This window comes from Canis lupus, chromosome 14 (genome assembly GCF_048164855.1).
Source record: "Canis lupus baileyi chromosome 14, mCanLup2.hap1, whole genome shotgun sequence".
Taxonomy (NCBI): domain Eukaryota; kingdom Metazoa; phylum Chordata; class Mammalia; order Carnivora; family Canidae; genus Canis; species Canis lupus.
In genome coordinates this window covers 10,937,245-10,965,066 of record NC_132851.1, presented here as the reverse complement: position 1 = coordinate 10,965,066, position 27,822 = coordinate 10,937,245, and the positions used below count along the sequence as shown (strand labels likewise).

Below are 27,822 nucleotides of genomic sequence, written 5' to 3'. Positions count from 1 at the left end.
CCATGAAAGGTGATGACAGTAGCTAACAGAAAACGGCTACCTACAATTATTTTTGGCATTTGTCACCAACATACAAAGCTACCGATCTTCACACCAAGTCTAATATACTTTTCAAAGTATACATACTGCAATTTCACATATATGTACTAATAACAGCTAACTTATATGCTCATTACGTACCACGCACTTCTCTAGGTGTATTATATGTATTAATTCATTTAATCCTACCACAACTCGAGGAAGCAGGAAATTATCAAAATTTTATAGTTGAGAAGGCACAGAGATACTAACTGAAACCTAGGCGATGCCACTCTGGACAGCCTACTCATAACCACTCTGCATATTGCCTCTATGCACTATACACAATAAAAAACCATGGTAATGATGGTAGTGATGAAGAGGTCAATGGTAACATAAAAATGGGTACAGCAATCAAACTAAAAGGGCCTGAGAAACCAAAAACACCCTGTAGATTACCAAAATCATAGCACTTTAGATTTATATATACATACTGTTATCAAGGATCATACAGCTATTTAGTCTTTTTCATTTTTATACCCAAAACCTAGCACTGGTTCCTGACATGTGATAGGTATATAATAAATGACTGAATGATTACATAAATGTCTAGAACAAAAGTATTGTGATTACCTATCTGGTATATATTTATCATTCTGTAAGAGAAGAAGAAAGTGGTCTCTACCTTAAACACTTCCCTTCTAAATATGTTCCTTTTACTAAGATGATACAAAAAATTCATATTAATGCTAAGAATAAATATTCTTACAGACTCAAATGGATTGAGCACAACTATGACTCCCGTTTTTATACAGTATTAACTAAGATAAAATAGGTAGGAGTGTCTACTGAAAAATGAATGCCAAGATATTTTTCTCAAAATTTATTTAGGAGTTGCTGGATATATTTATACATAGGAGGATCCCTTCTCCTAATTTCACAAAGTATAAAATCAAACTAATTTTGTGGATAAAGTATAGAATCAAATAAACTTAGAGCTAAAAGAAGCAGAAGATGGTCCAAGACAGTTTTCTGAACAGAAGTTCACTCAAGAGTATTTAAACCATATTGGAAAGTATGTGAGTGACCATTTTCTCAATTCTCCCAAGAACAGTACACAGCCAATTCCATTCCAAATCCATAAAAACGTTAATTCATTACAATGACTCATTGATTATAGAATTTAAATTATTTTAATCTATTTAAAGTAACCACTAGTATTAGTATGTCAGAGTCAATAATTAAAGTTTTCATAGTTCTTCAGTTCTTCACTTTTAAAAGCATTTGTATAGGTCACACATTTATCCCCATATTGCTTTATCAACATTATGATTTTTCCTTATAGGATTTTGATAATTCCATTTGTTATAGAATTTTAATAGTAAGGTTGGACCTACAAAAAGGAACCACAGCCACAACCATAATTACTTTATATTATTAATCGCTTCTTGCTGATACAACATCTAGTTTTAACTACAAGTCAAGTAAAAAAAAAATTGTGTTCAAAACACATATTTCTGTTTATAACACATTCTGGTAGTACTAATGTACACATTTTAACTAACTTTTTATATTTAAAACAAGTAAAATGTCTCAATATGATCCATTGGTATGATATATACCACTGCAATCGCTGAATAGAAGCTAGAATTTATAAATCAGAAGCAAATATAAAGAAAATTTAAAGATATTTTTAAAAAGGGCATAGCAGAATTCCATATCCTCTGATTTCTGTAACAACAATGAATAGGCTTATATGAACATTCTACTTTGGAAATTTATTTGGAGTAAAAACTCTAGATCTAGAGTAGCAATGCTGCTTAAAGTAGCTTATTCCCATGCAAAAAAAGAATGGCAAGATGATAAATATATCCAGCAACTCCTAAATTGCTACATTTTGCCACCGTGTCCACAAAACAGTACTAAACTGGTAACACAGTAACTCATCTTTTCTACCAAAAACAAACAATAAAACAAACAAAAAAATCCCTTACTTACTACAATGACTTGCCCAAACAGGTTAAATGAATCAAATGAACAGATTCTGATTTTCATATAGTTTAAAAACTATAGAGATATTTATTTTCCACTCACCCTAAACCTGAAAATTGCCTCTGTGGTCAATTAGAAAAAATAAATGGTCATTTTGTAAACACCTAGCTTCAAGACCAAAAAGAGTTTTGTGATACAAGATAAAAGACTAGGTCGAACACAATTATCATTTCCCCTAAGAGTTAGTTACTTTTCAGATGCTTTTCTGTCTTTATATTTCTTGATTTCTTGCGATTTTTCAGTTCATTTCTCTTAAGTATACATTCAACTCTATCTCAATGACTCTTTAGAGACTCAAAGCAATACTGAACGTGGCCATTTCAAGGTGAACCAAATAATAAATAATAGGTTAAAAATAAACTATAGCCTATTTTAGAACTAAATACAGAAATATTAGAAACACATGCAAAAAAGTTAAACTGAGAAAGAAAAAAGAAAACAGAGGTGATATATTTATGTAGTTCTTAGAGGACATGAAAGCAATAAAAACTGATATATCTCACTATATAAAAATACAAAGTTCCTGTAAGTTAAAAATCAATATTAAAAAGATACATAACAAGGATATATTTTTGACAGGACAAAGGTTTGTATTCTTTATTTTTTGTCCTTTATACATAGAGCTATTAAAAATCTTTTACAAAGTTGTAACCAATTTTTCACCTATAAAAATTTACAAAGATTGAAAAAAATAATGGCACTCGGTGTTAGGGGGATCTAATAATTGCTGATGTGAGAGTAAACTGGTAACTATCTTTCTAGTGAACAACAGGAATGATTTATCAACACCACTAAAAATGTGCGTATCTTATAATCAAGTAATTCTATTTCTAAGAATTTAGTCCAAGGAAACAAACTAATACAGAATTACAGTAAAAATGAAAAAAGGGAGAGAAAAAAAAAAGATATCTATTCCTCTAGGAAACTGATTAAAAATATTAGAGAACATCAATAAGATGGAGTAATATAGTCATTAAAATCACACTGTGAAATATTTATTGTGATAGGAAATGTTAAAACATGATTAAGTGAAAAGCATAAACTATAAAAATAATTCTATTTTAGGTTTCTGTTTCAAGAAGTACTAAAGAAAATAAAATATAAATTATAGATAAGGTGATGCAATTACACATAATTCTGGTCTTTGTCTTTACTTTTTACTTTGTTTTCCAAATTTTCTTCATTAGGTATTTCTTTAACTTAAATTCCTTGATTAATCTGAAATGTTTTTAAATGCTTTTAATCATGATATCTTCAAAAGTCACAAAAAAATTTTAAATAACTGTCATCTGTTTTAGGGACAAAATAAAACTAATGTTGATTGTTTTGTTTTTCTCCAAAAATTCAGTTTCATGTTATTCAAATTATATACCGTATACTTTACAAATGCTGACTTTAAAGCTATGAGAAATGGAATACAAAATTAATATATCACTGTATATTAACTATACCAGAATAAAAATAAAAATAAATGTTAGAACAAAGCTTTGAAAGATGGAGACATTACCATTTAAGCCAAATGCACTACCACTCTCACATACATAAGATAATCCTGAGTATGTTTACATATGTGATCATATAAGCATATATACATCTATATGAACATGATTCAGAAAATAATTTACTAATAGAAAAAAAAAAAAAGATTCTGACAGCCAGAGCACAGAAGAGAACTGAAGAATGGTTCCCAGAATACAGTACACATTCATTAAATGATAGCTATTACTTTTATTTTAGCTTCTGGTTTTACTACAAATAACAGATAATTACCTTAATTCTCCATTTCACATTATACATATAGCCCTGGGCAAAGCTAAGACATAAATGTCTTCATTCTATTTTATTTCCTGTGTCAGCTATTTGTAGTATGAGAATGAAGTTATTCATACACAGTAAGAATATGCACATGAGAATCTGATTCTATTCCCTCAGAAAGAAGAAACAAAACAATGTATATACTTCGGATTGAGAAGAACTAAGGGAGAAAAGAAAAAAAAAATCCTGCCTATAGATGGAGGTTAGCATTAATGCTGCAATATTAGAAAACTGACTAAGACTAGGCTAATCCTCTCACACTGGGATTTCCTCCTGTCACTGCATCAATAAAAAAGCTAACAAAAACATTAAATATCCAATAAGCAAGTTCCTACAGCATTCAACATTCTTGATTATTCTTGGTCTTTTACCCAGGCAACAGAATGCTTCTACTTTGGAAAAGTTGATTCTCTTAATTCTAAGACTAATAAATGCATACAATTGACAGAATTTTTAAACAGCAGGGAGTATAATACTCATTGTATATTAGAACAACTTAGACTCTAAAAATTCACAATTTTGAATCATTAAAAACAGCCTTAATTCAGAAAATACAGGCCATTCTAATTCCAAAGAATCCATCTGTATTTGAAAGAAAAACATATTCCTCAAACAAAAATAATTAGCAAAACACAAATGAGCTAATTAAAGCAATTCACATATTATAATCAACAAACTGATCTGTTATCATTTATTTAGTTAATTTAAAATGACATGATTCATATTCTTTCACCAATCCTTCAGAAACCACTATGTCTTCTGAACTTATCTAATAGTGATAAAAAACTGCACTCCTAACAAAATTTACAACTTACTCGTGTTCATTGATATAAAGTTCTGCAAGTTCATGCCAGGCTTCTTGGTCCCCAACAAATCTGGTGAGAGGAAAAGGGTGGGGGGGAAAGGTGTAGATATTCTGTAAATGAACAGCATGGAAGCAAAAAAGGAAAATCAAATGCAAATTCCATTTTAATTAAAAAAGATTTATCAGAATAACAAAACACAATCCTCTTGTAAGACACTCACTGTTCCAGATACTCATTCAGTTCCCGAATGGCCTCCACATTTTTCCCCTGGGCTTTTCGAATGGCAATCTTACGCTTTCTTGCAGCCTATGGGTTGACATTAATAAAGGATTAAGCCCTCATGATTCCCTGGGTTTTTGTAAAGAAGGTAATTTGACTGTGCAAATTATTATCTCAATGCCAGCGAAATTCCATTGTCAAACTACTGCTTAGTGGGAGTTTATAAACATACCCTATGACATCCCACTGGGGAATTCAAACATTCCTCTAACAATCACATATGCTTTACTTTTGATGTACACAATGTATGCATCATTTCATTCAAATAAATAACCATCCAGATTCTGATAATTACAAGCCAGCAGGGAATTCTAATCTTTACCCAGCCTAAAGTCCTTTACTCTGTCTCATTCATAAGATTTGTACGTTAAAAGATAGAGGAATAGTAGAGATTAGGAAAAAAAAAAATCTCACCATGGCCACTTGAATGTCATTATAAAATATAGCTCCTGATAACTTTTTTCAGTTTTAAGAGAAAATCTATCTGTAAGTCTTTCAAGAATAATACAGGACCTGAAAAAAATATTTTATAAGTAGACAAAACATTTCACCTTGCATTTTAAAGTTTTTTAAATGACTAATATAAGTATCAGTGTCATTAATTTATGCATTCATCAAATATATACTGAACTTTATTGTTTAACAGGTACTCTGCAAAACAATGAAAATATGAGGTCAAAAAAAAAAAAAAGAATAGATAATTCCTCACAGCAGCTCATGAGAAAAAGACACATCCAATAAAAAGACAATGATAGAGATATCTAGGGTGTCGTGGCAACATGGAGGACAGCCTAACACAAACTGGCAGAATGGAGGAAGTGTAAGGGCAGAAAGCAGAGGATCCCAGATGTGATACCTACACTGAAATAGCACAAGAAGACATTAAAAAAGCAAAAGAAGGAATTGTGTGGAGGACAGAATAGATGAAGGAACACAGAAGCAAAGGCAAGGAAGACAGCAACTTTGTATGTAGTCAGACAGTAACATTGTGTGTACTCAAGGCTATCCATTTAAAGCTGTAGTTAACAGAGACTGGAGGGCATTATATAAATTATTAAATTTCTATCTCCTCCATCTCTGTTTATTTAATTCAATGTAGATAGCGAAACAATAAAACAAACAAAAGCTATGGCCAAGTTAAATTTATTAATTATGGACATGATCATTATTGTTTTATATAATATAGATTCCACAAGATGCAGACAAGGGAAATAAAATTAATGGTGTTCTTTAAACAAATGGAGCTATCTAACATGGGTGAAAAAGGTGTGTGTTTTGCTCTAAAAAAGTGAAAGTCAAAAAAACCAGAATCAAGAGACTCCCTACAAATAAGACTATCAGTGATATTTATAATAACAATGATAACAGCATTTTGGCAATAAAAAAAAATGAAATGCTTAAAAAAAATATATCCTTGATTATTCAGCTCATGCCAAAGGTCTAACACAACACCTGCCAAATGGTAGGTACTCAAGTATTTTGGAATAATTTCATTTTGTACAACAATGAAAGTGCCATAATAAACGTACCACTTAAAAAGCCTCAAGAATTCAGAAAGAAAGTAAAAGAAAAGCTCTAAAAGTAACTCAATCCTGAAGACTTTAGGAAGAATATTAAACTCCAAATGAGAGCCTTCTCCCAAGTTCTTCTGAAAATAGATGATGGATAACTTAACATATAATTTAAAAACTAATTTCTTTTGGATATGTCGTATCTAATTTCACCAATCCAACACATTTGAAACATATTTAACTGTTTATTCCTTTCACTTATCATGATACTACTTCTACAGACAATATGGTAGAACAGAGTTCATGTTTTAAAACAAAAAAGACAAGAAATAAATCTCAACTCTTGGCACTTACCAGCTTATTAACCAAAGGCAAAATATTTAACCTTCCCAAACCTCCATAATACACAAATCTCCAAATATCAATGTAAAGCAACTAACACAGTACATAGTATATAATATTATTGAATAAATGTTATCTTCCTTCTTTTTATACAGTTAGTCTATGCTTAAAATAGGTGTTAAGCCTTGCCAAAAGCTTTACCTATGAAATCTTTAAAGGCCCAGCACAGGCTTACTTAGTTTGATATTAGTATCTTGTCCCAATCTCTATAGGATTTGCACCAGTTGAGATATTACATAGATCTGGGGAAACTTGTTGAAAATACTGCACTGAAATATGACATATCAAGCAAAAAGTTAAAGTATAAACATTAAAAACAATTACCACCTCTACAGTCATGGTAAGAGCTATGGTATGAACACTGTATTGGATACCATTATGCACAAAAGTTTCAAATGAAGATGGGTATACTAAAAACACCTGTCTAGCTGTTAATTCATTTTCTCAGTAATTTAACAACAGAACCATCTCTCTACTGCTAAACATACACTGATTTTTTAGGTCAGCAATATGCTGTAGAATATAGTTTGTAAAGCACTGCTGTAGTGTTTCAAAGATAACTAATCTTTAAAATCCCTTTTAAAAAACAATCCTTTTGTAAATGATGGAAATCAGAGGTTTAAACAACTTAAATGCCATCAGAGAGGTAAGATTAAAAATAAAATCAGAAATTTCTGATTCCCATGCTAGATCTTTCTAGGAAACTTCCTGAAAGAATCCGAAATATTACAAGTAAAACAAGTTATTATTATTATTTTGTATTATACATATTTGTAGTGGGAGGAATGTTACAATTTTATAATAATGTAAAACAAAGAGAAATTCAGTATTTAATATAAATTTATTTTTAATAAATAAATTGTTGTGTTCAATTTGTTGGTGTTCAATTTGCCAACATATAGAATAACACCCAGTGCTCATCCCGTCAAGTGAGAAATTCACTATTAACTTAAATTCAGTATTAACTGTGCAACAGCCTATTTTAAAAATGAAGAGCTTTCCACCTAACATTTCACTGAAGGTTTTAAATATACCCTTTTTTTTTAATTCAATTTGCCAACGTATATTAAACAACTTAGGAATCATACCCTAAAATCTCTATTATATAAGCAGTATGTTGACTGATCATGTAAAACTTAAGATACAGCACTTTATTTCCTAATAGTCTAAAGTCTAAAACAAACTTTTAAGTGGCAACTCTTAGCTACACAAAGCCAATCTTCCTAATGAAATTATGTATGATAGCTTAAAGAAATACCTACATGGCAATAATTATCATACAGGCAATAATATATTATTAAGTTACATACCAAGCAACAGCCGTTTCCACCTTATTTCTTCTAAAGAAAAATACTACCACATGCTGGCCTAAGAACCGATCTTTATTTATCATGATAATTTTATAGGGATTTCATTTCTGGCCAAGATGGGAACAGATTTATCCTTTTGCCTGAACCAACTAAAGAATTAGACTAAATACACGCAACAATTTTAAGGCACAGGACAACAGGCAACAAAAAACAGTGATCCCCGAGAGGCTGAAAATAAATGAGGTGAGCCCTATTTTTATTGCCCTGGCTCATTGCTTTGAGAATTTCAGGGATCCTGTGCAAAAAGAGAAAAACCAGGGCAGCCCCAGTGGCGCAGCGGTTTAGCGCCGCCTGCAGCCCAGGGCGTGATCCTGGAGTCCCAGGATCAGGTCCCACATCGGGCTCCCTGCATGGAGCCTGCTTCTCCCTCTGCCTGTTTCTCTGCCTCTCTCTCTGAATAAATAAATAAATAAATAAATCTTAAAAAAAATAAAAAATAAAAATCTAAAAAAAGAGAAATATCAGGCTGAGTTCAGTGGACTCTCTGAGTTCAGGAGCTGCGAGCCCAGGAAGATCAAAGGCTAGAGTTTGTAGACACAGCACTGGGAAACAAAGAATACAGAATAAAAACTCTAGATTCCTCTTGAATCTCAAGGGTTTCCCTTGAGTCACTCAGCTTTGGGTACCCAGAAGGATTGTAATGGGGAATAAGTAACTAGCCCTATAAGCATTTTCTGGACCTCTCTAAGGTCTAAGACCCAAAAGGATCAAATCGTTTTCAAGTAACTTAATTATATCCCACAAGAAAGCTCAAGAATATATTTTGGAAATATAAAAATGGAAAGGATCAAAGAAAACTTCTGAAAATAATAGTTTTGTTCACTATCTTGATTATGGTGATGGTTTCACAAGTATACAAATGTCAAAACTTATCAAACTATACATCTTACTTAGATATATGCAGTGTATTCTATATCAATTATATGTCAAAACAGTTTTAAAATAGAATTAATTGGACTGTTAAGTAGGATCTTGAATATTTATCAATTTCCATTTATTTCTTTCTTATAGTTTTTTTTCCTGAAAAATATGCCTATGTTCTGAATTTCTCTAAATGTCTTGTTTGGATCGATCTTTGCAAATGCCAGTTTAAGTCTTAAAAACAAAAACTGTTCCACATTTTAAGTGATTATTAAGTGATTTAATAACAGAGTTAGAATGCCTATTATAAAATATAAAATATTGATGACTATGAACAAATCTTCATCAAACTTACTACATGCCTTCTGTAACATTATGTACAAAGGGGCTAACCAGCAGTTCTTCCTGAAACTTGTCTTAAATGTCTTAAAATATAAGCTTTGGGGGGCAAAGTGGGGGAGAACACCTAGGAAAGGATTAAAAGATTAAGGTCTACCAGCAAAATACAATCTAGATCTCCCCATACTGCAGATGCTGGGACACTGGCCAACAGAAGGAAAGCAGTGTTCTGGGTTCACCAAGTCTTACGCCCAACACCCTGGGAAATGTAACATTCTAAAAGCATCTTCACCCTTGGCACAGAGGCAATTCCGTCTAATTCCAAAACAAAACTTTAAATATTTCATAAATCATAAGAGGGAGTTCACATTTCAAGGTAAAATCTGTTCTTTCTGAAATATGAAATACAACTAAAACACAATAATTATTACACCCCTTTTCTGAAAAGTATTCATTCAACAAGTATTCGCTCAAGACCTACCATATGCTAGGCATTAGTTTATGCAACAGACATAATTTTTTCCATTAAGGAGCTTTCAAAGGAAGAAAAGCCTACTTTTATTTTAAAAGCAAGCAAAGAAAAAACTGACTGGTGCTTAGGCAAGCTAAGAGATAAAAGCTCACAGTAAGACTAATCCAATATTTGACTCTCACTGGTTAACAACTAAAATTTCACATTTGAGAACTACCTTTCTAAAAACCATTCACAGCTAAGTGATTCTAATTGTTTGCGTACTTTTATTGTAAAATAGTCTTTCATCCATTCCCTAACCTTTCCAATTCTACTTGTCCTAGGTTTAGATCCCCGTGATCTCTGGCCTAAAACAGAACAGCTGCCCAATTACAAATTATTTAATCTCTGCACTTTCTTCAAACTATCTCGTGTATTATTTTTTTTTAAGATTTTTATTTATTTATTTATTTATTCATAGAGACAGAGAGAGAGAGAGGCAGAGACACAGGCAGAGGGAGAAGCAGGCATCATACAGAGAGCCTGACGTGGGACTCGATCCAGGGTCTCCAGGATCACGCCCTGGGCTGCAGGCGGCACTAAACCACTGCGCCACTGGGGCTGCCCCTATCTCGTGTATTATTAACAAAGTTATTTCTAAAATTATCTGGTGGGCAGCCCTGGTGGCTCAGCGGTTTAGTGCTGCTTACAGCCTGGGGTGTGATCCTGGAGACCCGGGATTGAGTCCCACATCGGGCTCCCTGTGTGGAGCCTGCTTCTCCCTCTGCCTATGTCTCTGCCTCTCTCTCTGTGTGTCTCTATGAATATAAAATCTTTAACAAAATAAAATAAAATAAAATAAAATAAAATAAAATAAAATAAAATAAAATAAAATAAAATAAAATATAAAATAAAATAAAATAAAATAAAATATAAAATAAAATAAAATAAAATAAAATAAAATAAAATAAAATAAAAAATAATCTGGTGGATTTTCCTAGTCATTGTCCATTTTCTTTTTTATTTTTAGAGAGAATAAGTGTGTGAAAGAGGGGCATGGCGGGAGACTCTTAAGCAGGCTCCATGCTCAGAGCCTCATGCGGGGCTCGACCTTGCAACCCTGAGATCATGACCTGAGTCAAAATCAAGAGAAAGATGCCCAACTGACTGAACCACCCAGGCACCCCATTCGTTCTCCATTTTCTAAGAATAAAAATTCTTAAGTGTCACATACCAGGTTGTTAAAAAACAAAGGCCTTTTTTTTAAAGATATTATTTATTCATGATATATAGAGAGAGTGAGAGAGGAAGAAACACAGGCAGAGGGAGAAGCAGGCTCCATGCCGGGAGCCAGACGCGGGACCCGATTCCGGGACTCCAGGATCGTGCCCTGGGCCAAAGGCAGGCGCTAAACTGCTGAGCCACCCAGGGATACCCAACACAGGACTTCTTGATGCATCTCCAGTCACTGTGTACAATGAACCAATTCAGAGGTATAAAATATTGCTCCTCAAAACCCCAGTTTTTCTCAGAAGTCAAAGAGTGGGGAAGAAGGATGAGGTTAACTAGTTAGAGCACCAGAACCATGCCCTCTCTTCAACAAGAACAGAAATAAAATTTCATTTGGAAAACATATCAAAGGAGGGAGGCAGTTTGGAAAGAGAAATACAAATGGCTTTTAAAGCATATTTAAAAATATTCAACGTCTCTCATAATGCAAATTATAACAAGATAACTTTTTTTTTTTTCCAATTAGACTGCCAGAGGTTAAAAACAAAAAAGCTGATAGTACACCATGTGGGAGGATACAGGAGAAGCAGCACTCTCTTATACCACAGAAGTGAATATGGATGGCTAAAAAACTTTTGTGCAAGGAAATTTGGTAACATCTATCAAAATTTAAAATGCATGGACCTCCAGATGGATTCCCGAGTAGAAATTCATCGTACAAATGACATTCACTGCAAGCACTGTTCCAGGGAGGAAGATATCAGAATCAATCTAAGAGTTCATCAAGGGGTCTTACTTCAAGAGACTGTTTTTCAAGAAACTGTTTTTTATACATCATACAATGCAATGTTATGCAGCTATTGAGAGGATGATGTAAGGATGTGCTGACATACAGCATGATCTTTACAATGCATGCAAGAGAGAATATGCCACCATTTGCTTTTCCAACAACTCTGTCAAAAGAGATACACTCGGGATCCCTGGGTGGCGCAGCGGTTTGGCGCCTGCCTTTGACCCGGGGCGCTATCCTGGAGAACCGGGATCGAATCCCACGTTGGGCTCCCGGTGCATGAAGCCTGCTTCTCCCTCTGCCTGTGTCTCTGCCTCTCTCTCTCTCTCTCTCTGTCTGTGTGACTATCATAAATAAATAAATAATAAAAAATGTTAAAAAAAAAAAAAAAGAGATACACTCATACACACGTGCATATTTGTGTGTACATGAGGGAAAAAAACCTCTGGAAGAATACATTAAGAAATTGTTAACAATGTTTGCCTAAGTGAAGGAGAACATGAGATCCGGGGTGAGAGGACTTATTTTTTACCATATATTCTTTGTATTGTTTGTAATTTTTAACATAGGTATTACTTTTTCAAAAAAATATTCACAACCTTTTAAAAATAGATGGGATAGGGGCGGGAGGAGTCCATTTCAGCAACCTCCCTAAAGGAAATTTGAAAACTTCCTTTCTAATCACTTTATTCTTTCTTCCTTAGATAGACTTTGTACTTAAATAGTGCTAAGGATTCATTCAGGAGATACAAGAACTTTCATTTTTCATTAAAACTAAAATATAACTACCCAAACAAGTTATTTATCATAAACTTCAAAATATTATAAAACCACTGAGCTCTGCTGACTTTTTTGCAAGCACGTAAAATTCTTTCTTTCTAAATTTCCACAGTTTCTGTCCACCCTACTTCACTTCAACCACACTCATCCTTCAAGCCATGCAAGGCTCAAAAATCACACAGCAAGTGACTAAGGAATAAAAATTTAACAGTCTATTTTCAAAGTCCATAATCTGTTCACTAGATCACTCTGCATCCCTAAGCACAGTCAGGTGGGTGTCTAATTTGTTCTTCTATTCCCAGCACCAAGCACACCATAAGCACTAAATATTTTTTTTGAAAGATTAATGAACACATATAAAAGGGAAGCTCCAAGCTCCTTAAAGCTTGAATGAACAACCTCATTTCTATACTGGATATCTAGAAACACAGAGGCACAAGACCATTAATAGTCATATGATCACTTTCATACAACACAAAGAATCACAGTATAAAAGCCTGAATTATAACTATGGATGAGGGTGAAACTAGACTTTCCCACCTTTGAGGTAATACATTATAGTTGGTTTGAAAAAAGAAACTGTAATGTATTCTACACTGCCACTTAACTGTTTAATATAAGTGAAGTCTTCCCCTACTAGACTTAATTAGTTCTAGGTTTACATGGTTTTGTTATCTCTCTCAAAGTCTACCACAGTGCTTTCTATGGATACATAGAAACTGTCTTTATGCTTAGTAACACCCAACATTCTGGTGACTCATGACAGATACTCAATAAACATTTACAGAAGGCACTAAGAGGATGTTAAAGATAATATTTAATGAAAGAATAATACATTTAACAAAATGTATTTAGTCACCTTGTTTTAAAATACTTACCTAGCAACTAAGGGACATAGTTACCAACACCTCATATATAGTCTATGACTGAAACCATTTGGATTTCTCTTTTAGTCAATCTTAGAGCCAGAGAACATAGAAATTACTACAAATACAGAAAAATCATTACATACTATCTTAGATCCTGAAAAAGTGAAATAATTTATTAAAAATATCCCCAACTTAAACTGACACAGAAGTAAAATGTTTGACTCCTAATACCAAGAAAAAATCAAAAGCTGTTGATTTTTAACTTGGTATTAAAAAAAAATGGAGCAAACTTTTTTTGGAAACTTGATTTCATATTTTTAATATTTGGCTGCGTGAAAAATGAATACCTTTGAAATTGTAGTGAAGTCTTATAAGTAAGTAAATGAAAATGCTTCAGGAAAAGAAAAATGGTGCTATTTTATTAAAACAGGTGGCAAGTGAGTAGAATAGTTAAAATTGGAAAGTTATTCATAACTTTTATGAACTTTTATTGGAAATATGTAGATATACTAACAAAAGCTCTTTCTATTTTTGATTTTTTTTGTTTTTTACCAAGGGTAGAATTGCAGCTCTCTCAAAACTTCTCCCTGAAATTGTATATGCTGAGAATCCTCACAAAATAATAAATCCTTGCCATTCAAGTACCTATCTCTACCTCTTCACCCCCCCAAAAACCTAGGAATTTTCCAGAATAAATGTCCCTGGGATGGGATTATATTAAAAGCAAAAATCTAAACCATTTCACTACATATATATACACACACACACACACACACACATACACATACACATATACATGCACACATTGTGTAACTTATACAATGTTACTTGTCAAATGTATCTCAGTAAAGCTGAAAAAAGACTATCATTTAAGCAATAGATCTAAGTATTACCACAAAGTATCAGAAGAGACAAGCAGAGATCAGATTTATGACCAAAGAAAGCCTTAGATAAAAGCTAACTAAATATTACACATTTCAATATTAAATAATTGCCCAAAGAAAGCATGAATAATTTACTTAAATTAAGTAACTAATGTTCAATTATTATTTCTGCATCTTATAATCCACAATTACACATTAAGTGGCTTAACAAAAATGTATATTTTCAATGAAACACTTGCCAAATAAGAGAAAATGTTCATGTATTTGTGTTAATATAGCAATATCTCCTATAAAAGGGCAAAACAAACTGGTTTTTGTTTAAAAATTTTAAAATATGATTTGCTTTTAACAGGCATATGTGTGCATGGGTATAAAAAAAATATTAAAATGCCTGATATGTTATCTAAAATCTCTATAACTTTTCATTGAGTAAAAGGTATGTCTGAGGAAAGCCATTATGCAAAAATATTAAAATAAAATTCTAACTATTCTCAAAAATCAAAAAAATCTTCAGCATATTTTTAAGACAAATAATACTATATAAGTATATTTAGAACAAATACTCTGCCCGATATACTGATATATTTGTTCAAATCAGGATAAATTAAAGATGTTATCTTACAGGAAACAAAATATATATATTTCTTTATATATATATACACACATATATATACAAGTATATGTATACATACACAAGTATATTAAATATATGTACATATATGTATTACTGTTCAAGTGTAAGACAGAAAAAGTAAAACCAAATCAAAACACCTTTATTAATTCCATATACCAATTACTGATAACCCCTTTCATTTTTCATTAAAACTAAAATATAACTACCCAAACAAGTTATTTATCATAAACTTCAAAATATTATAAAACCACTGAGCTCTGCTGACCTTTTTGCAAGCACGTAAAATTCTTTCTTTCTAAATTTCCACAGTTTCTGTCCAAAAAGATACACGAGTCAAATTTCACTGAAGAGTTTTAAATCTAGTTTTAAAATGTGGCCCAACATAAAGTATCTAAAATAAGAAGATAAAACCTGATTTCATATTTACTTTTCCATTATTTCAAAAATCAATTAATTTCACCTTTTAAAATAAAATTTAGACAATCACCAGGGCAATCAGCTAACTTACAGTGTTAGTTGGATCTTCTTGTAAAATTCGATCATATAGTTGTATAGCATCATCATATCTATTTAAAAAGAAAGAAAATCAAGAATCATTACTTTCAAATTTTAGTGACAAATAGTAAATACAGAAAACAATTAAACTGGTAGGGCTTTAAATGTGTTTACAATTGCAATCCAAGTCTCTTCTGATCTTCACGTAACAGCAGAAATTTGCTACAGTATTATTTTTTACAGAAAAAAATTCATGAATAAAGTATTTCTAGAAAAACTTACTTTAAAAACACAGATTCATGAACAAAGAAAAAAAAAGAGATGAACTAAAATACAATGATTCAATTTGGCTTAAATACAAAGGTAAAAACTAGCAACATAGATACCTTTGTGGTCCTAGGTAAACCTAGAATTATAGCCAATAAAGCATAAGAACAAGTTTCATTTTAACAAATTCACAAGGAAATGATCCATGATTTAATTCTCCTTTAATAAATACTTAGCTTTTCTTAGTTAGCTGGTTCAGTTCAATTCATTAAGTACCTGTTAAATATACACCTGCAGTACACCCTGCTGGGTTACAACCTCACAAAGGGAATAGTTAACAATTTACAACAACACAAATGAAAAAATAATCAAATGTGTCTGCCTATGTCTAACAAGCCAAAATAAACATTATGTGATAAGGAATCAAGCAGAAGGATACATCAGAAATCACATAAAGAACATCATATACTCTTGTATGACTCTTGTTTGAGGTGTAAGGAAAAAGCTGATTCTGAAATTCCTTCCTAACAGTATCCATAACCCCAACTCTACTTCAAATCAATTTCTCCATTTCCAGATATCGATCTTTAAAGAAAACAAAAAGCAATCTTTAAAACCTTTCACAGCAATGTTTCTAAAACTAGGAACAATAGCTATGTTCTTGAGATCTCTTCTTAAGTTTCCTAAGAGAATTTTTTAATTTTATATTTCTCTCTTAATGATATTCAATACATGAATATTCTGTATCATTATAATGACATATCTTTTAACTGAATACTGCCCCACAATTTTAGCACCCAAGTCTCTTTGTGATTATAATCATGCTAGTAGGTAAGACTACTTTAACTGTAGTAGACAACTGAGAAAAATAAAAGCAGACTTAATTTGTAAATGTGTTCATACCATATGGAGGCCAAATAACATCATGGCACACTAAGTCAATCAGACTTGACTAGTTCAAATAAAATTAGTTTGGACCTCAAATACATGGTAATACAGTAAGGATGCTAGCCTCAATAGAACCTGCAACTAAATGGAGAAACGTAAAATAAAAATCATTAAATATTAATAAGACAATGAAGTATATAAACAAGGACAAAATTAATGTTATAGAGCAAGGGTGCTCACAAGATACAGTACATGAGAATGAGAACCCCCTGGGAATCTTTTTTCCAACTACATAAGCTTTAGAAAACACACCAAATGACAGAAAACAATAGGAAACTTCATTTCACTAATATAATGATAATCTAAATTTTAGCAGTTTTCTAGTTTTTTCGGTATTATCAGAAAATTTACATCGTTTTTATAGTTGTATAAAAACTATATAGGGGTAGCCCTGGTGGCGCAGCGGTTTAGCGCCACCTGCAGCCCGGGGTGTGATCCTGGAGACCCGGGATTGAGTCCGTCAGGCTCCCTGTATGGAGCCTGCTTCTCCCTCTGCCTGTGTCTCTGCCTCTCTCTCACTCTCTCTGAATGAATAAATAAATAAATCTTTAAAAAAAAAAAAAAAACTATATACATAGGGGCCGCTGTGTGGCTCAATCAGTTAAGAATCTGCCTTTGGCTCAGGTCATAATATCAGGGTCCTGGAATTGAGCCCCATGTCAGGCTCCCTACTCAACAGAGTCTGCTTCCCCATCTCCTTCTGCCCCTTTCCCCAGCCTGTGCACGATCTCTTTCTCTCAAATAAGTAAAATCTTAAGAAAAAAAACACAAAAAACTATACATACAAAACATTAATAGCTAGTTGTTTACTTAAATATATTTAAATTTTACTATAAAAAAATAGTAAGTTCTGTAAAAACTGACTGTGATGGTTAATTTTTCTGAGTGTGACAGATCACTTTGACTGACCATGCACTGCCCAGATTAAATACTATTCCTGGGTATGTCTAAGGATGTTTTCAGATAAGATTAGCATTTGAATCTGTGGACAGATTTACTGCTAAAATAGATTGCCTTCCCCAATGTGGGTGAACATGACCCAATCCTTTGAGAGCTTGAATAAAACTACAAAGGAAAGAGAGTTGTTCACTCCTTTTTACTGCCTCACTACTTGAGCTGGGACATCTCATCTCATTTTCTCCTGTCCTCAGTCTGGCTTCCTTGGTTCTCAGGCCTTTGGACTTGGGATTCAAACTGAATTACAGTACCAACTTTCCTGGGTCTCCCAAGCTGCACAGCAGATTCTAGGACTTCTCAGCTTCCTTGATTGCTTCATAATAAGCCTCTCCCTCTCCCTATATATCCTTCCTCCCTCCTCCCACCCATGTATATGTACACCAATATCCTCTTGGTTCTGTTTCTCTAGAGAATCCTAATACACTGAAGGTCCACAAGAATTTACCTTTAGTCAGCAATGTTCTTAAACTTACTTGTAAACCTACTTGTCTCTTCTCCTGAAGGGCTTTTTTTAAAAGAAAGATTCTGATTACACTCCTAAAAAAGTGATCTCAGTTAAGTGGGGAGTAGGGAACTATGTATTTTAAATTCCACAGATCACTCTAATTCACACAATTGTGTATGAGAATCAATTATTAATGGTCCTATGTAATGAAGACACATAGTAGTCATTCTTCCAAGAAAAAAAGCAGTAAAACCTTATTGAGTAAAATGATTACATGAGTTTCAATTAAAGAGTAAGGCTTAGAAGAATTAGAGTTCACCTGTGTCTTAGAAAACTTAAGAATAAATTACTGTGGGGCACCTGGGTGGCTCAGTGGTTGAGCGTCTGCCCTTGGCTCAGGTCATGATCCTGGGGTCCTGGGATCAAGTCCCACATCAGGATCCCTACAGGGAGCCTTGCTTCTCCCTCTGCCTATGTCTCTGCCTCTCTCATGAATAAATAAATAAAATCTTTAAAAATAAATAAATAAATTGTTACCCTATCAATTTTTTTGCATGATTGGAAGGCGGGTAGAGGGCTAGTAACTACTTAAAATGTGTGCTTTGGAAACTAGTACCTCTCAAACCTTTACAAGATAATTTTAAAAATCAACCATCTTGGACTCTGGGATGTTTGGGTATTAATACATTTTAAGAATGGTCTAGAAATTTATACCACTTGAAATAAAACAAAAAATGATATTAGTGAAAACACAGATTCAGGAACAATCCATTGTAGATTTCCTCCATTCTGTCCTTTGAATCTAAATTACTTTCTGCTAACCTAGAATAATACTATTTTATTTATTTTTCTTTACCTATGCTCTTTGATTGCTTACAGAGACAATCCAATGGGATTAAACTATACATATACACAAACACATAAGTCAAAAGTTAAGGATTAAAGAGATTAAGAAAAATTATATCGATACATTCTACTTACTAAAAGCTACTATAACTGAGGTTATAAAAAAAAAAGGCCAACAAGAGCAAAAAAAATGTGGGACTATATCAAACTCAAAAGCTTCTGTACAACGAAGAAAACACTCAACAAAAATGAAAACATAATTTATGGAATTGGAAAAATATTTGCAAATTATCTGATACTTTCAATTACTTGCTAAAGAGTTAATATCTAATACGTACAAAGAACTCATACAATAAATGGCAAAAAAAAAAAAAAAAGAAAAAGAAAAAAAACCTAAGTAAAAAGAGACAGAGGAACTGAATACTTTTCCAAGGAAGACATACAGATAGCAAACAGGTACATGAAAACGTGTTCAACATTACTAATCAACAGGGAAATGAAAATCAAAACCACAGTGAGCTATTAGCTCACACATATCAGAATGGCTATTATCAAAAAGACAAGACATAACAAGTCTTGCCAAGGATGAAGAGAAAAGGGAACTCTTGTGCACTGTTAGTGGGAATGTAAATTGGCACAGCCACTATGAAAAACAGTAGAGGTCTCTTACAAAATTCAGAATAGAACTCCCATTTGATCCAGCAATTCTCCTTCTAGGTATTTAACCAAAGCAAACAAAATCACTATCTTATAGGTATTTTCAACCTCACATTCATTGCACCATTATTTGCAATAACCAATACACAGAAATAGTCTAAAAGCCCATTAACAAATGAGTGGATAAAGAAGACTGGTATCATGAAATATTATTCAGCCATAAAAGAGAAAAAAAAATCTGCCATTTATGACAACTTGGATGGAACTTTAGGGCATATGGTAAATGTAATAGAGAAAGACAAAAACTATATGATCTCACTTATATGTGGAATCAAAAAGAACACAAACTCCTAGAAACAGAGAACAGATTAGTGGTTGCCAGAGGTAGGCACTGGGGGTGGGAAAATAGGTAACAGTGCTCAAAAGGTACAAATTTCCAGTTATAAAATATGTCCTGGGGAATATAATATACAGTATAGTTACTATAGTTAACAATACTGTGTTATGTACTTGAAAGCTGTTAAGAGAGAAAATCTTAAAAGTTCTCATAAGAAAAAAAATTGTAACAATGTATGGTGATGGATGTTAACTAAACCCACTGTGGTAATCACTTCACAATATACACAAATATCAGATCATGATGTCATGTACCTGAAACTAATACAATGCCAACTATATACCATTTAAGAAATAGTAATAGCTTCTATGCCTTGAATACCTGTCAGGGTACTACACATATGTCATTACTAATTCCCAAAACAATCCTGACAAGTTGGTAATAGTCTCATTTTACAGAGGAATAAGGCTAAAAGATTTAAATAAGTTGAATAATGTGCCAGATAAACAGCTAATAAATCGTAGAACAGGATATAAAACCAGTCCTTACTCCAAAACACAAACCCATTTCACTAGGTCAGAGATGGTAAATTGCACTCCTATGTCAAATCCTATTTATTGGGAGTAACTGGCAAGATTTATGCTGAGAAAGCACTGACACTTTTCTGCAGCTCAAAAGCAAAAGTTCTTGCACACTTAATGATGCTGTCATGAGTATAGGAGGACCTATATCTAGACCCCACATTTACCATTTTAAAATGCGATTAGACTGGAGTTTTTTAAAAGATTTTATTTATTTATTCATGAGACACAGAGAGCCAGAGACATAGGCAGAGGGAGAAGCAGGCTCCCCACAGGGAGCCCGATGTGGGACTCATTCCCAGGATCCCGGGATCATGCCCTGAGCTGAAGGCAGAAGCTCAACCACTGAGCCACCGAGGCATTCCCTGAGATTATACTGTTTTTAAGGTTCAGTTACCTTTCCATGGCTTCAAATCTCATGCCTGTTAGTCTCTTGACTCTGTGGCTGCCAGGAAACTGTCTTCTCAACTCCTGAAGACAAAACTGAAAAAATAATTGGTAAAAAAGACTTAAGAAGTAGGAATTACATTACATATACTAAATGAGCTAGAGGGAATGGCCTATATAATCTTCAATATATCTTCTTAAATCATTTCATTAGTGTACTCTAACAACATGAAGTGAAATTAATTGGTAATGAATAAGGGATAAAAGAAGAACCCTGAAATTACAGTACTCAGAAACTGATCATGCTCTTAACTGGGAAAATAAGCAGGTCATGGGATACACTAATAATTCTTTAGATGTTGCCATATTACTCCTCCTTCAGAATTGCTTCCATAATGGCCCAACTTAAACCCTTACAACAACTTCCTGGCTTTTAGTTTCTATTATCTAAGCATTCTCCTGATATAAATTTAGCTCTTTGACAGTACTCTCAAGTCTTCCAAATACTATAACACTTTTGCCCTGTTGAAATCATGTATTAATCAATCATCCTGTCAGTACACATATCCTGACTTGGGGTTATAAAATACCGACACCAAATCTAAAGAGTACCAATCCCCTTTGGGAGAGATCCATAATCCACCTATCAACTTAAATAAATAAATAAATAAATAAATAAATAAATAAATAAATAATCAATCAAGTATTTATTGAGTACCAACTATGTTCTCAGCAACATATGAGGATTTTAAGAGTCTTGGAAGCACTAAAATGTTAAGGATTATAAAAACAGTCCATTCTAGTGCCCCAAAGCATAAGTGACCAAAAAAAAAAAAAAAAAATACCTTTCCTTAGTGAAGAAACTATTAATTAGTAATAAAAAAGTTATAACATGATCTGGAAGTATAGCTTCCAAGTACGTGGCTAAACATCTGCCACACTAAGAAAAATATTCAAGTTAGTCAAAACTGGAGATGATGTTTGTTTATTTCTTTGACACCATGCACAACTCATACTACTTGGTTAATCAAGCTGTATAGAAATTCTGAACATTAAAAAAATACTATGTTACAAAAAAAGCTACCATTTAAGTTGATCTCTGGCTTTGGTTACCAATATTATCTAATTTGATCTCCTACTTCATCAAATGGCATTTGGCTTCTTAAAAAACAAGTAAACATTTCCCTTAAGATGCAAGCTGCAGGGGCAGCCCGGGTGGCTCAGCGGTTTAGCGCCGCCTTCAGCCCAGGGCCTGATCCTGGAGACCCGGGATCGAGTCCCACATCGGGCTCCCTGCGTGGAGCCTGCTTCTCCCTCTGCCTGTGTCTCTCTGCCTCTCCTTCTTTCTGTGTCCCTCATGAATAAATAAATAAAATCTTTAAAAAAAAAAAAAGATGCAAGCTGCAATCTCTATGAATATTTGAAAGACTATTTCAGGGCTCAGTTGGTTAAGCGTCTCTTGATTTCAGCTCAGGTGATGATCTCAGGGTTATGGGATCAAGCCCTGGGTTGGGCTCTGCACTGAGCATAGAGCTTGCCTGAGATTCTCTCTCCCCCTCTCCTATACCCCTCCCCCTCAGATAGATAGATAGATAGATAGATAGATAGACAGACTATCTCATAGGTTCTGATGGTAATCTAAAAGGTTTAATGGAACACTTTTTCTTTTACCACTAGTAGCTCCACTGAAATTAGATATATAGGCAATGTAGCATAAATTACCTTAGAAAAAAAGCAATGCTAATTCAGATATGCATATGTTCTCCTAATATTTCTACTTTGTTTGCATGTACTTTCTTTTTGGCTTAAATGAGGAAATAGCATGAAGTTGTACTGAAGAACTCTGGAATATAGAACAATAAAACGAAAAACCAGAAACCTTCACTTTTTCATTTACAAAATGAATATAATGATAGTATCAAGCACAAATCAAGAAATAACTGTGAAGATTAAATAAAGTATGATATAAAGCGTTTAGCACAATGGCTATCACATGAGTATTCAAAAATATAGCTATTATCATTCTTTTATTCTAAAAGCAATATTAATATTCTAAGTCATGTTCTATACATGTTAGGATTTTCTAATAATTTAAGAGATACATTTACAACAATGCAAAATAGTATTTAACATTATGTACAGATCTTCCACTTATGGTGGGGTTACATCCCAATAAATCCCAATAAATAAATTATTAAGTTCAAAATATTGAAAGTCAAAAATGTGTTTAATAACACCTAACCTACTGAACAGCATAGTTTAGCCTAGCTTGCCTGACACATGCTCAGAACACTTTAGCTTATGTTGGGCAAAATCTTCTAACACAATGCCTACTGTATAATAAGACATCAACTATCTCATGTTTACTAAATTTACTAAATACTATATGAAATACAGTATTACTATATTTAATTACTAAATACTATATGAAAGTGAAAAACAGAATGTCTGTATGGGTACAGAATGGTAGTAAGTTTATCAGTTGTTTACCCTGGTGACCATGATCATATGGCTGACTGGGAGGGTAGGGCCCACTGCCACCACACAGCATCATGAGAAAGTATTGTACCACTTATCACTAGCCTAGGAAAAGATCAAAATTCAAAGTATAGTTTCCTGTGAATGTGTATTGCTTTCAGACCATTATTAATTAAGTTGAAAAACTGTAAGTCAAATCATCATGAGTCAGTGACTCTACTCTCTGTGTTATACTTTATTTTATTTTTTTTTAATTTTTATTTATTTATGATAGTCACACAGGGAGAGAGAGAGAGAGAGGCAGAGACACAGGCAGAGGGAGAAGCAGGCTCCATGCACCGGGAGCCCGATGTGGGATTCGATCCCGGATCTCCAGGATCACGCCCTGGACCAAAGACAGGCGCCAAACCGCTGTGCCACCCAGGGATCCCTACTCTCTGTGTTATAAAAGTCATTCAAAAACCCAAAAGATAAACTTGTTTTAAACTATCTGCTTCTTTTTTTAAACTCTATAATAGCATAATTCACCTGTTAAGTGGACAACCTTCACCAACCAATTTAATCTTTTCAGTAAAACTGGGATAATAAATATCTACTTCCCAAGACTGTTAAAAAGATTTAACTGTCCCAAAGTACCTAGTTAGTCTCACCTACTCTTAGGAGTAGCACTGAAATTCACCCATAAAAGCATTCAAGTACAAGCCACGTACTAAAGCTTATAAGGTACTTAACAAGCAACGTACATGGCTTGTACATTAAAAGCATTCAAGTACAAGCCATGTACTAAAGCTTATAAGGTACTTATAATTCACGAAGTAAATTTAAAATAAAATAAAATATAATTAGTTTAAATACCTACCAATGCCAAGTCATCTCGACCATAGTCTAGGGCTGCAATCATCACTTGTTCATATATGATCCAAACTAGACACAGAGAGAAAAAAAATTGAACTTAATGTAAAAATCTCCCAAAAGAAATCAGACATTTTTCTTGTTTCTGATATTTTAGAGAACATTACTTGTAACTGAAAATTGTTTTACTGCATTATATATAGATTAAGAAAGCATTCTTCTATGCTTTCAGTAATATAAAATATTTTAATACCTTATAAGGTTAAAAAAATCTATTATTTAATACCTTTCCTCTTCTAAAAAATTCTTTTTTTTTTTACAGATTTATCTATTTATTCATGAGAGACACAGAGAGGCAGAGAAATAGGCAGAGGGAGAAGCAGGCTCCCTCAGAATAGCCCGATGCGGAACTCGATCCCAGATCCTGGGATCAGGACCTAAGCCGAAGGCAGCTGCCCAACAGCTGAGCCACACAGGCGTTACTAAAAAATTTTTTATGAAATACATTGTGACCAGACCAAGACTATAGCCCTCTAAGCTTTAAAGCAAAAATGTCTATTTGAATGCTTCACTACAACCAGCCAATTTAGAAATCCTTCTCAAAATAATGCATCATTAGACATCCTGAGTTTTTTTTTTTTAAATAGGGGGCAAATCATAGACTGCAGGAAAAACGTAATGAAAAGATGCTTTTTAAAAAAACTAAAACCCAAAAAAGAATAAAAATAAAAAAACTAAAACCCAAAACAGGAAAGAGCATGAATAAAGCACTTACTATCATCTCCAAGCTTAGAAGCATATTCATTAATTAATTCCTCTCCAACTTCCACAATTTGCTCACTGTTTCGTGAGTTTTCTTCTCTCCATTTTCTCATTTTATCTCGCATTTCTGAAAAAAATAAAGCTTGTTATTACATATATATTTGATCAGTGTCAAAAATTGATAAGGAAATTGAAATCAACTTTTCAGGCAGAGAAAATAAAGTCACACTGATATAAGTCTAAGGTATGTCAAAATTCATAAAGCAGAAAATAAATTTAACAAAAGCAACAGATCCTTTAGAAGATTAAAAAGACATTACAACTAATGTTACAACTATATAAAAGTAATGAATAGGATTGGTCTGCTACAAAGATTTAAGATCTAAAGCAACTATGGATCTTAACTTTTTTGAAGTTAGAGACAATTTTCAGAACCTGATAAAAGCTAGGGATAATTTTGGGGGGTTGTAGGTGGGAACACAAAATTATTTGTAGAAATCTCAAAAATCCAAAGTACTCCTGAAGCTCACCCACTCAAGAATGTAAAATTTCATAATCAGGGGATCATATTAGGCTGTCTGCACTGAAAGGACATTCATCATAAAACTTCCTAATAACATTAACAGTACATATAATGTATAAAGATACACAGCTATGCAAGAAAATAAACAGCAAAAGAATCAGAACAAAGGAAATCTTTCAATTATATATATAATAATAAGTAAAAAGAATAATGTAAAGTAAGGTAAAAAGCACTAGCAAAAGTCACAAGAACAACTTTGCATATCATAAAATAAGAGGAAACTGAGGAGTTGTAATGAACAGTATTTTGATAACAACAGAAATAACTGGGAAAAAGTATCTAATCCAGTAAACAAAAGGTCCCTTTTTCATATAGTTATGGTAGAATGAACTATCCAATTTGCCAATCACATATATGATTTCTTACTCCTACCTGAGAAAATCTAACATATTTATTCATCTGGGTACCACCTCTTCCTTCTACAGACACAGAAGAGATTTAAACAGTTAAATTGTTGAACACATAAGCTGGCCCCTAGAGAATAAGTATAAAAGAAACATGAAATTTTCACTACTTTCATACGCATTATCTGAGTTCCTATAGCTCAAAGTCTTAAAAAAAAATTGCAAGACAAAAATAGATCCTAAATGGTCTTAAAAATCAAATTAACACAGTTAATTCCTTCTACTGACAACCAGAAATCACCTTGACTCTCACTCCGCAAAGGAAATAACCTTGAACTGATTCTTACAAAGTTCAAGAGGAAATGAACAGACAAAAAAATTTAAGAAATAAAAAAATAAAGTAGGTCATTCATACCCCACAGGTTAAGGGCTCAATCCCACAAAACTTAGATACCAATCAAGAGTCAGGGCCACCAGTATTTCTGACTAACTGGCTATAAAGTCTGGGGTTCTCACAACCTCCTCCTCAGGTTTGTGAGAATACCTCACAGAACTCAGATAGGTGCTTCACTTACTATTATGGATTTATAAAAACTACAACTAAGAAAAGCCAAATGAAAGAGATATATAGGGCAAAGTGAGAAGAGAAAAGAAAAGCAGAGGAACTTTCATACTCTCTCTCAGCAAGACACCATCCTAGTACCTTCCTTGAGGTGCTTACCAACCTGGAAGCTCTCCAAACACCATAGCTTAGTGGGTTTTATGGGGGCTTCATTCCAAGGCATGATTGATCTCCAGATCCTCTCCCAGGAAGTCAAGAAATGAGAGTTCCAATTTTTTACTTTCCCTGGTCTTTTGGATGACCAGCCCCCAATCTGAAGCTATCCAGCCACCAACAGTCTCATTAGCATACAAAAAGATACTCAACATTCTAGAAACTCCAAAGATCTTAGAGGCTCTTAAGTCAAAAACCAAGAAAAAAAGATTAAATATAACAAAAGCTGTTGCTACTAACCTTATCATTCAAGAAATTTCTAAGGGTTTAGGAGCTCTGTGACACAACTGGGGACAAAAAAAAACAAATACACATCCCTTATTACATCACAACAGAACCTTATGCTTAGAACCAAAGCATGGGTTCTCAGAATTCATTCAAACTCTATCCCCTATAACACAGTTCACTTGCAGATTATTTTATTCTAACGATTTATTTATGTATTCATTTTAGAGAGAGAGAAAGCACATGCGTGCACGAGCAGGGAAGGGCAGAGGGAGATGGAAAAAGAAACCCAAGCTGACTCTGCTGAGCACAGAGGCTGACCCAAGGTTCCATCTAAAGACCCTGAGATTATAACCTCAGCCAAAATCAAGAGTCAGATGCTTAAATGACTGCACCACCCAGGCACACCAACCTGGCAGATTATTTTAAAAGAGGAGTTAAGTGTCTTGGGAATATAAATTAGTGTTTTACAGATCTGTTCCATAACATCGCACCCTTTGCCCACATGCTGAACCCAAATTACGCTAGCATTCAAGGTGACAACCTAGCTCTTACCTTGAAAAAAATTACTTTCACAAAACATAAACATATTCATAAATATGGATCTTTAGCTTAGAAGTGAAATCTCAGGGTATGTTCCGTGAGATCTGGGATCCTGCCTGTCATGTTCAGCACTGTATCCTCAAGAAGTGGAACAGTGCCTGTTACAAGTACTCCAGATATGTATTTAATTAACATGTTATTTAGTATATAGGCCAATAGTTAAAGCTACATGTGAATTAGATCAACCAC

The 27,822-nt window shown here is 33.4% G+C and overlaps 1 protein-coding gene across 19 annotated transcripts in view; it reads right to left on the bottom strand.

The window, feature by feature from the left end:
- EMC2 (ER membrane protein complex subunit 2) overlaps positions 1 to 27,822 on the bottom strand; it is a 176,774-nt gene that overhangs the window by 145,570 nt on the left and 3,382 nt on the right. For 10 of the 19 annotated variants that reach the window (XR_012006669.1, XR_012006671.1, XR_012006666.1 and 7 more), the window contains exons 1-7: positions 26,752 to 26,997; positions 25,117 to 25,230; positions 24,349 to 24,413; positions 21,022 to 21,107; positions 15,600 to 15,657; positions 4,912 to 4,997; positions 4,701 to 4,760 (exon numbers count right to left, since the gene is read on the bottom strand). Coding sequence is in view for 7 of the 19 variants with exons in the window: in XM_072774236.1 (XP_072630337.1) it covers positions 4,701 to 4,760; positions 4,912 to 4,997; positions 15,600 to 15,657; positions 21,022 to 21,107; positions 24,349 to 24,413; positions 25,117 to 25,230; positions 26,752 to 26,815 (533 nt within the window). In the remaining 12 variants the exon portion in view is untranslated. Of the gene's footprint in view, positions 1 to 4,700; positions 4,761 to 4,911; positions 4,998 to 15,599; positions 15,658 to 21,021; positions 21,108 to 24,348; positions 24,414 to 25,116; positions 25,231 to 26,058; positions 26,161 to 26,751; positions 26,999 to 27,045; positions 27,093 to 27,822 lie in introns of those variants that run through there. The other 9 variants (XR_012006674.1, XM_072774242.1, XR_012006676.1 and 6 more) reach the window with 8 other exon arrangements.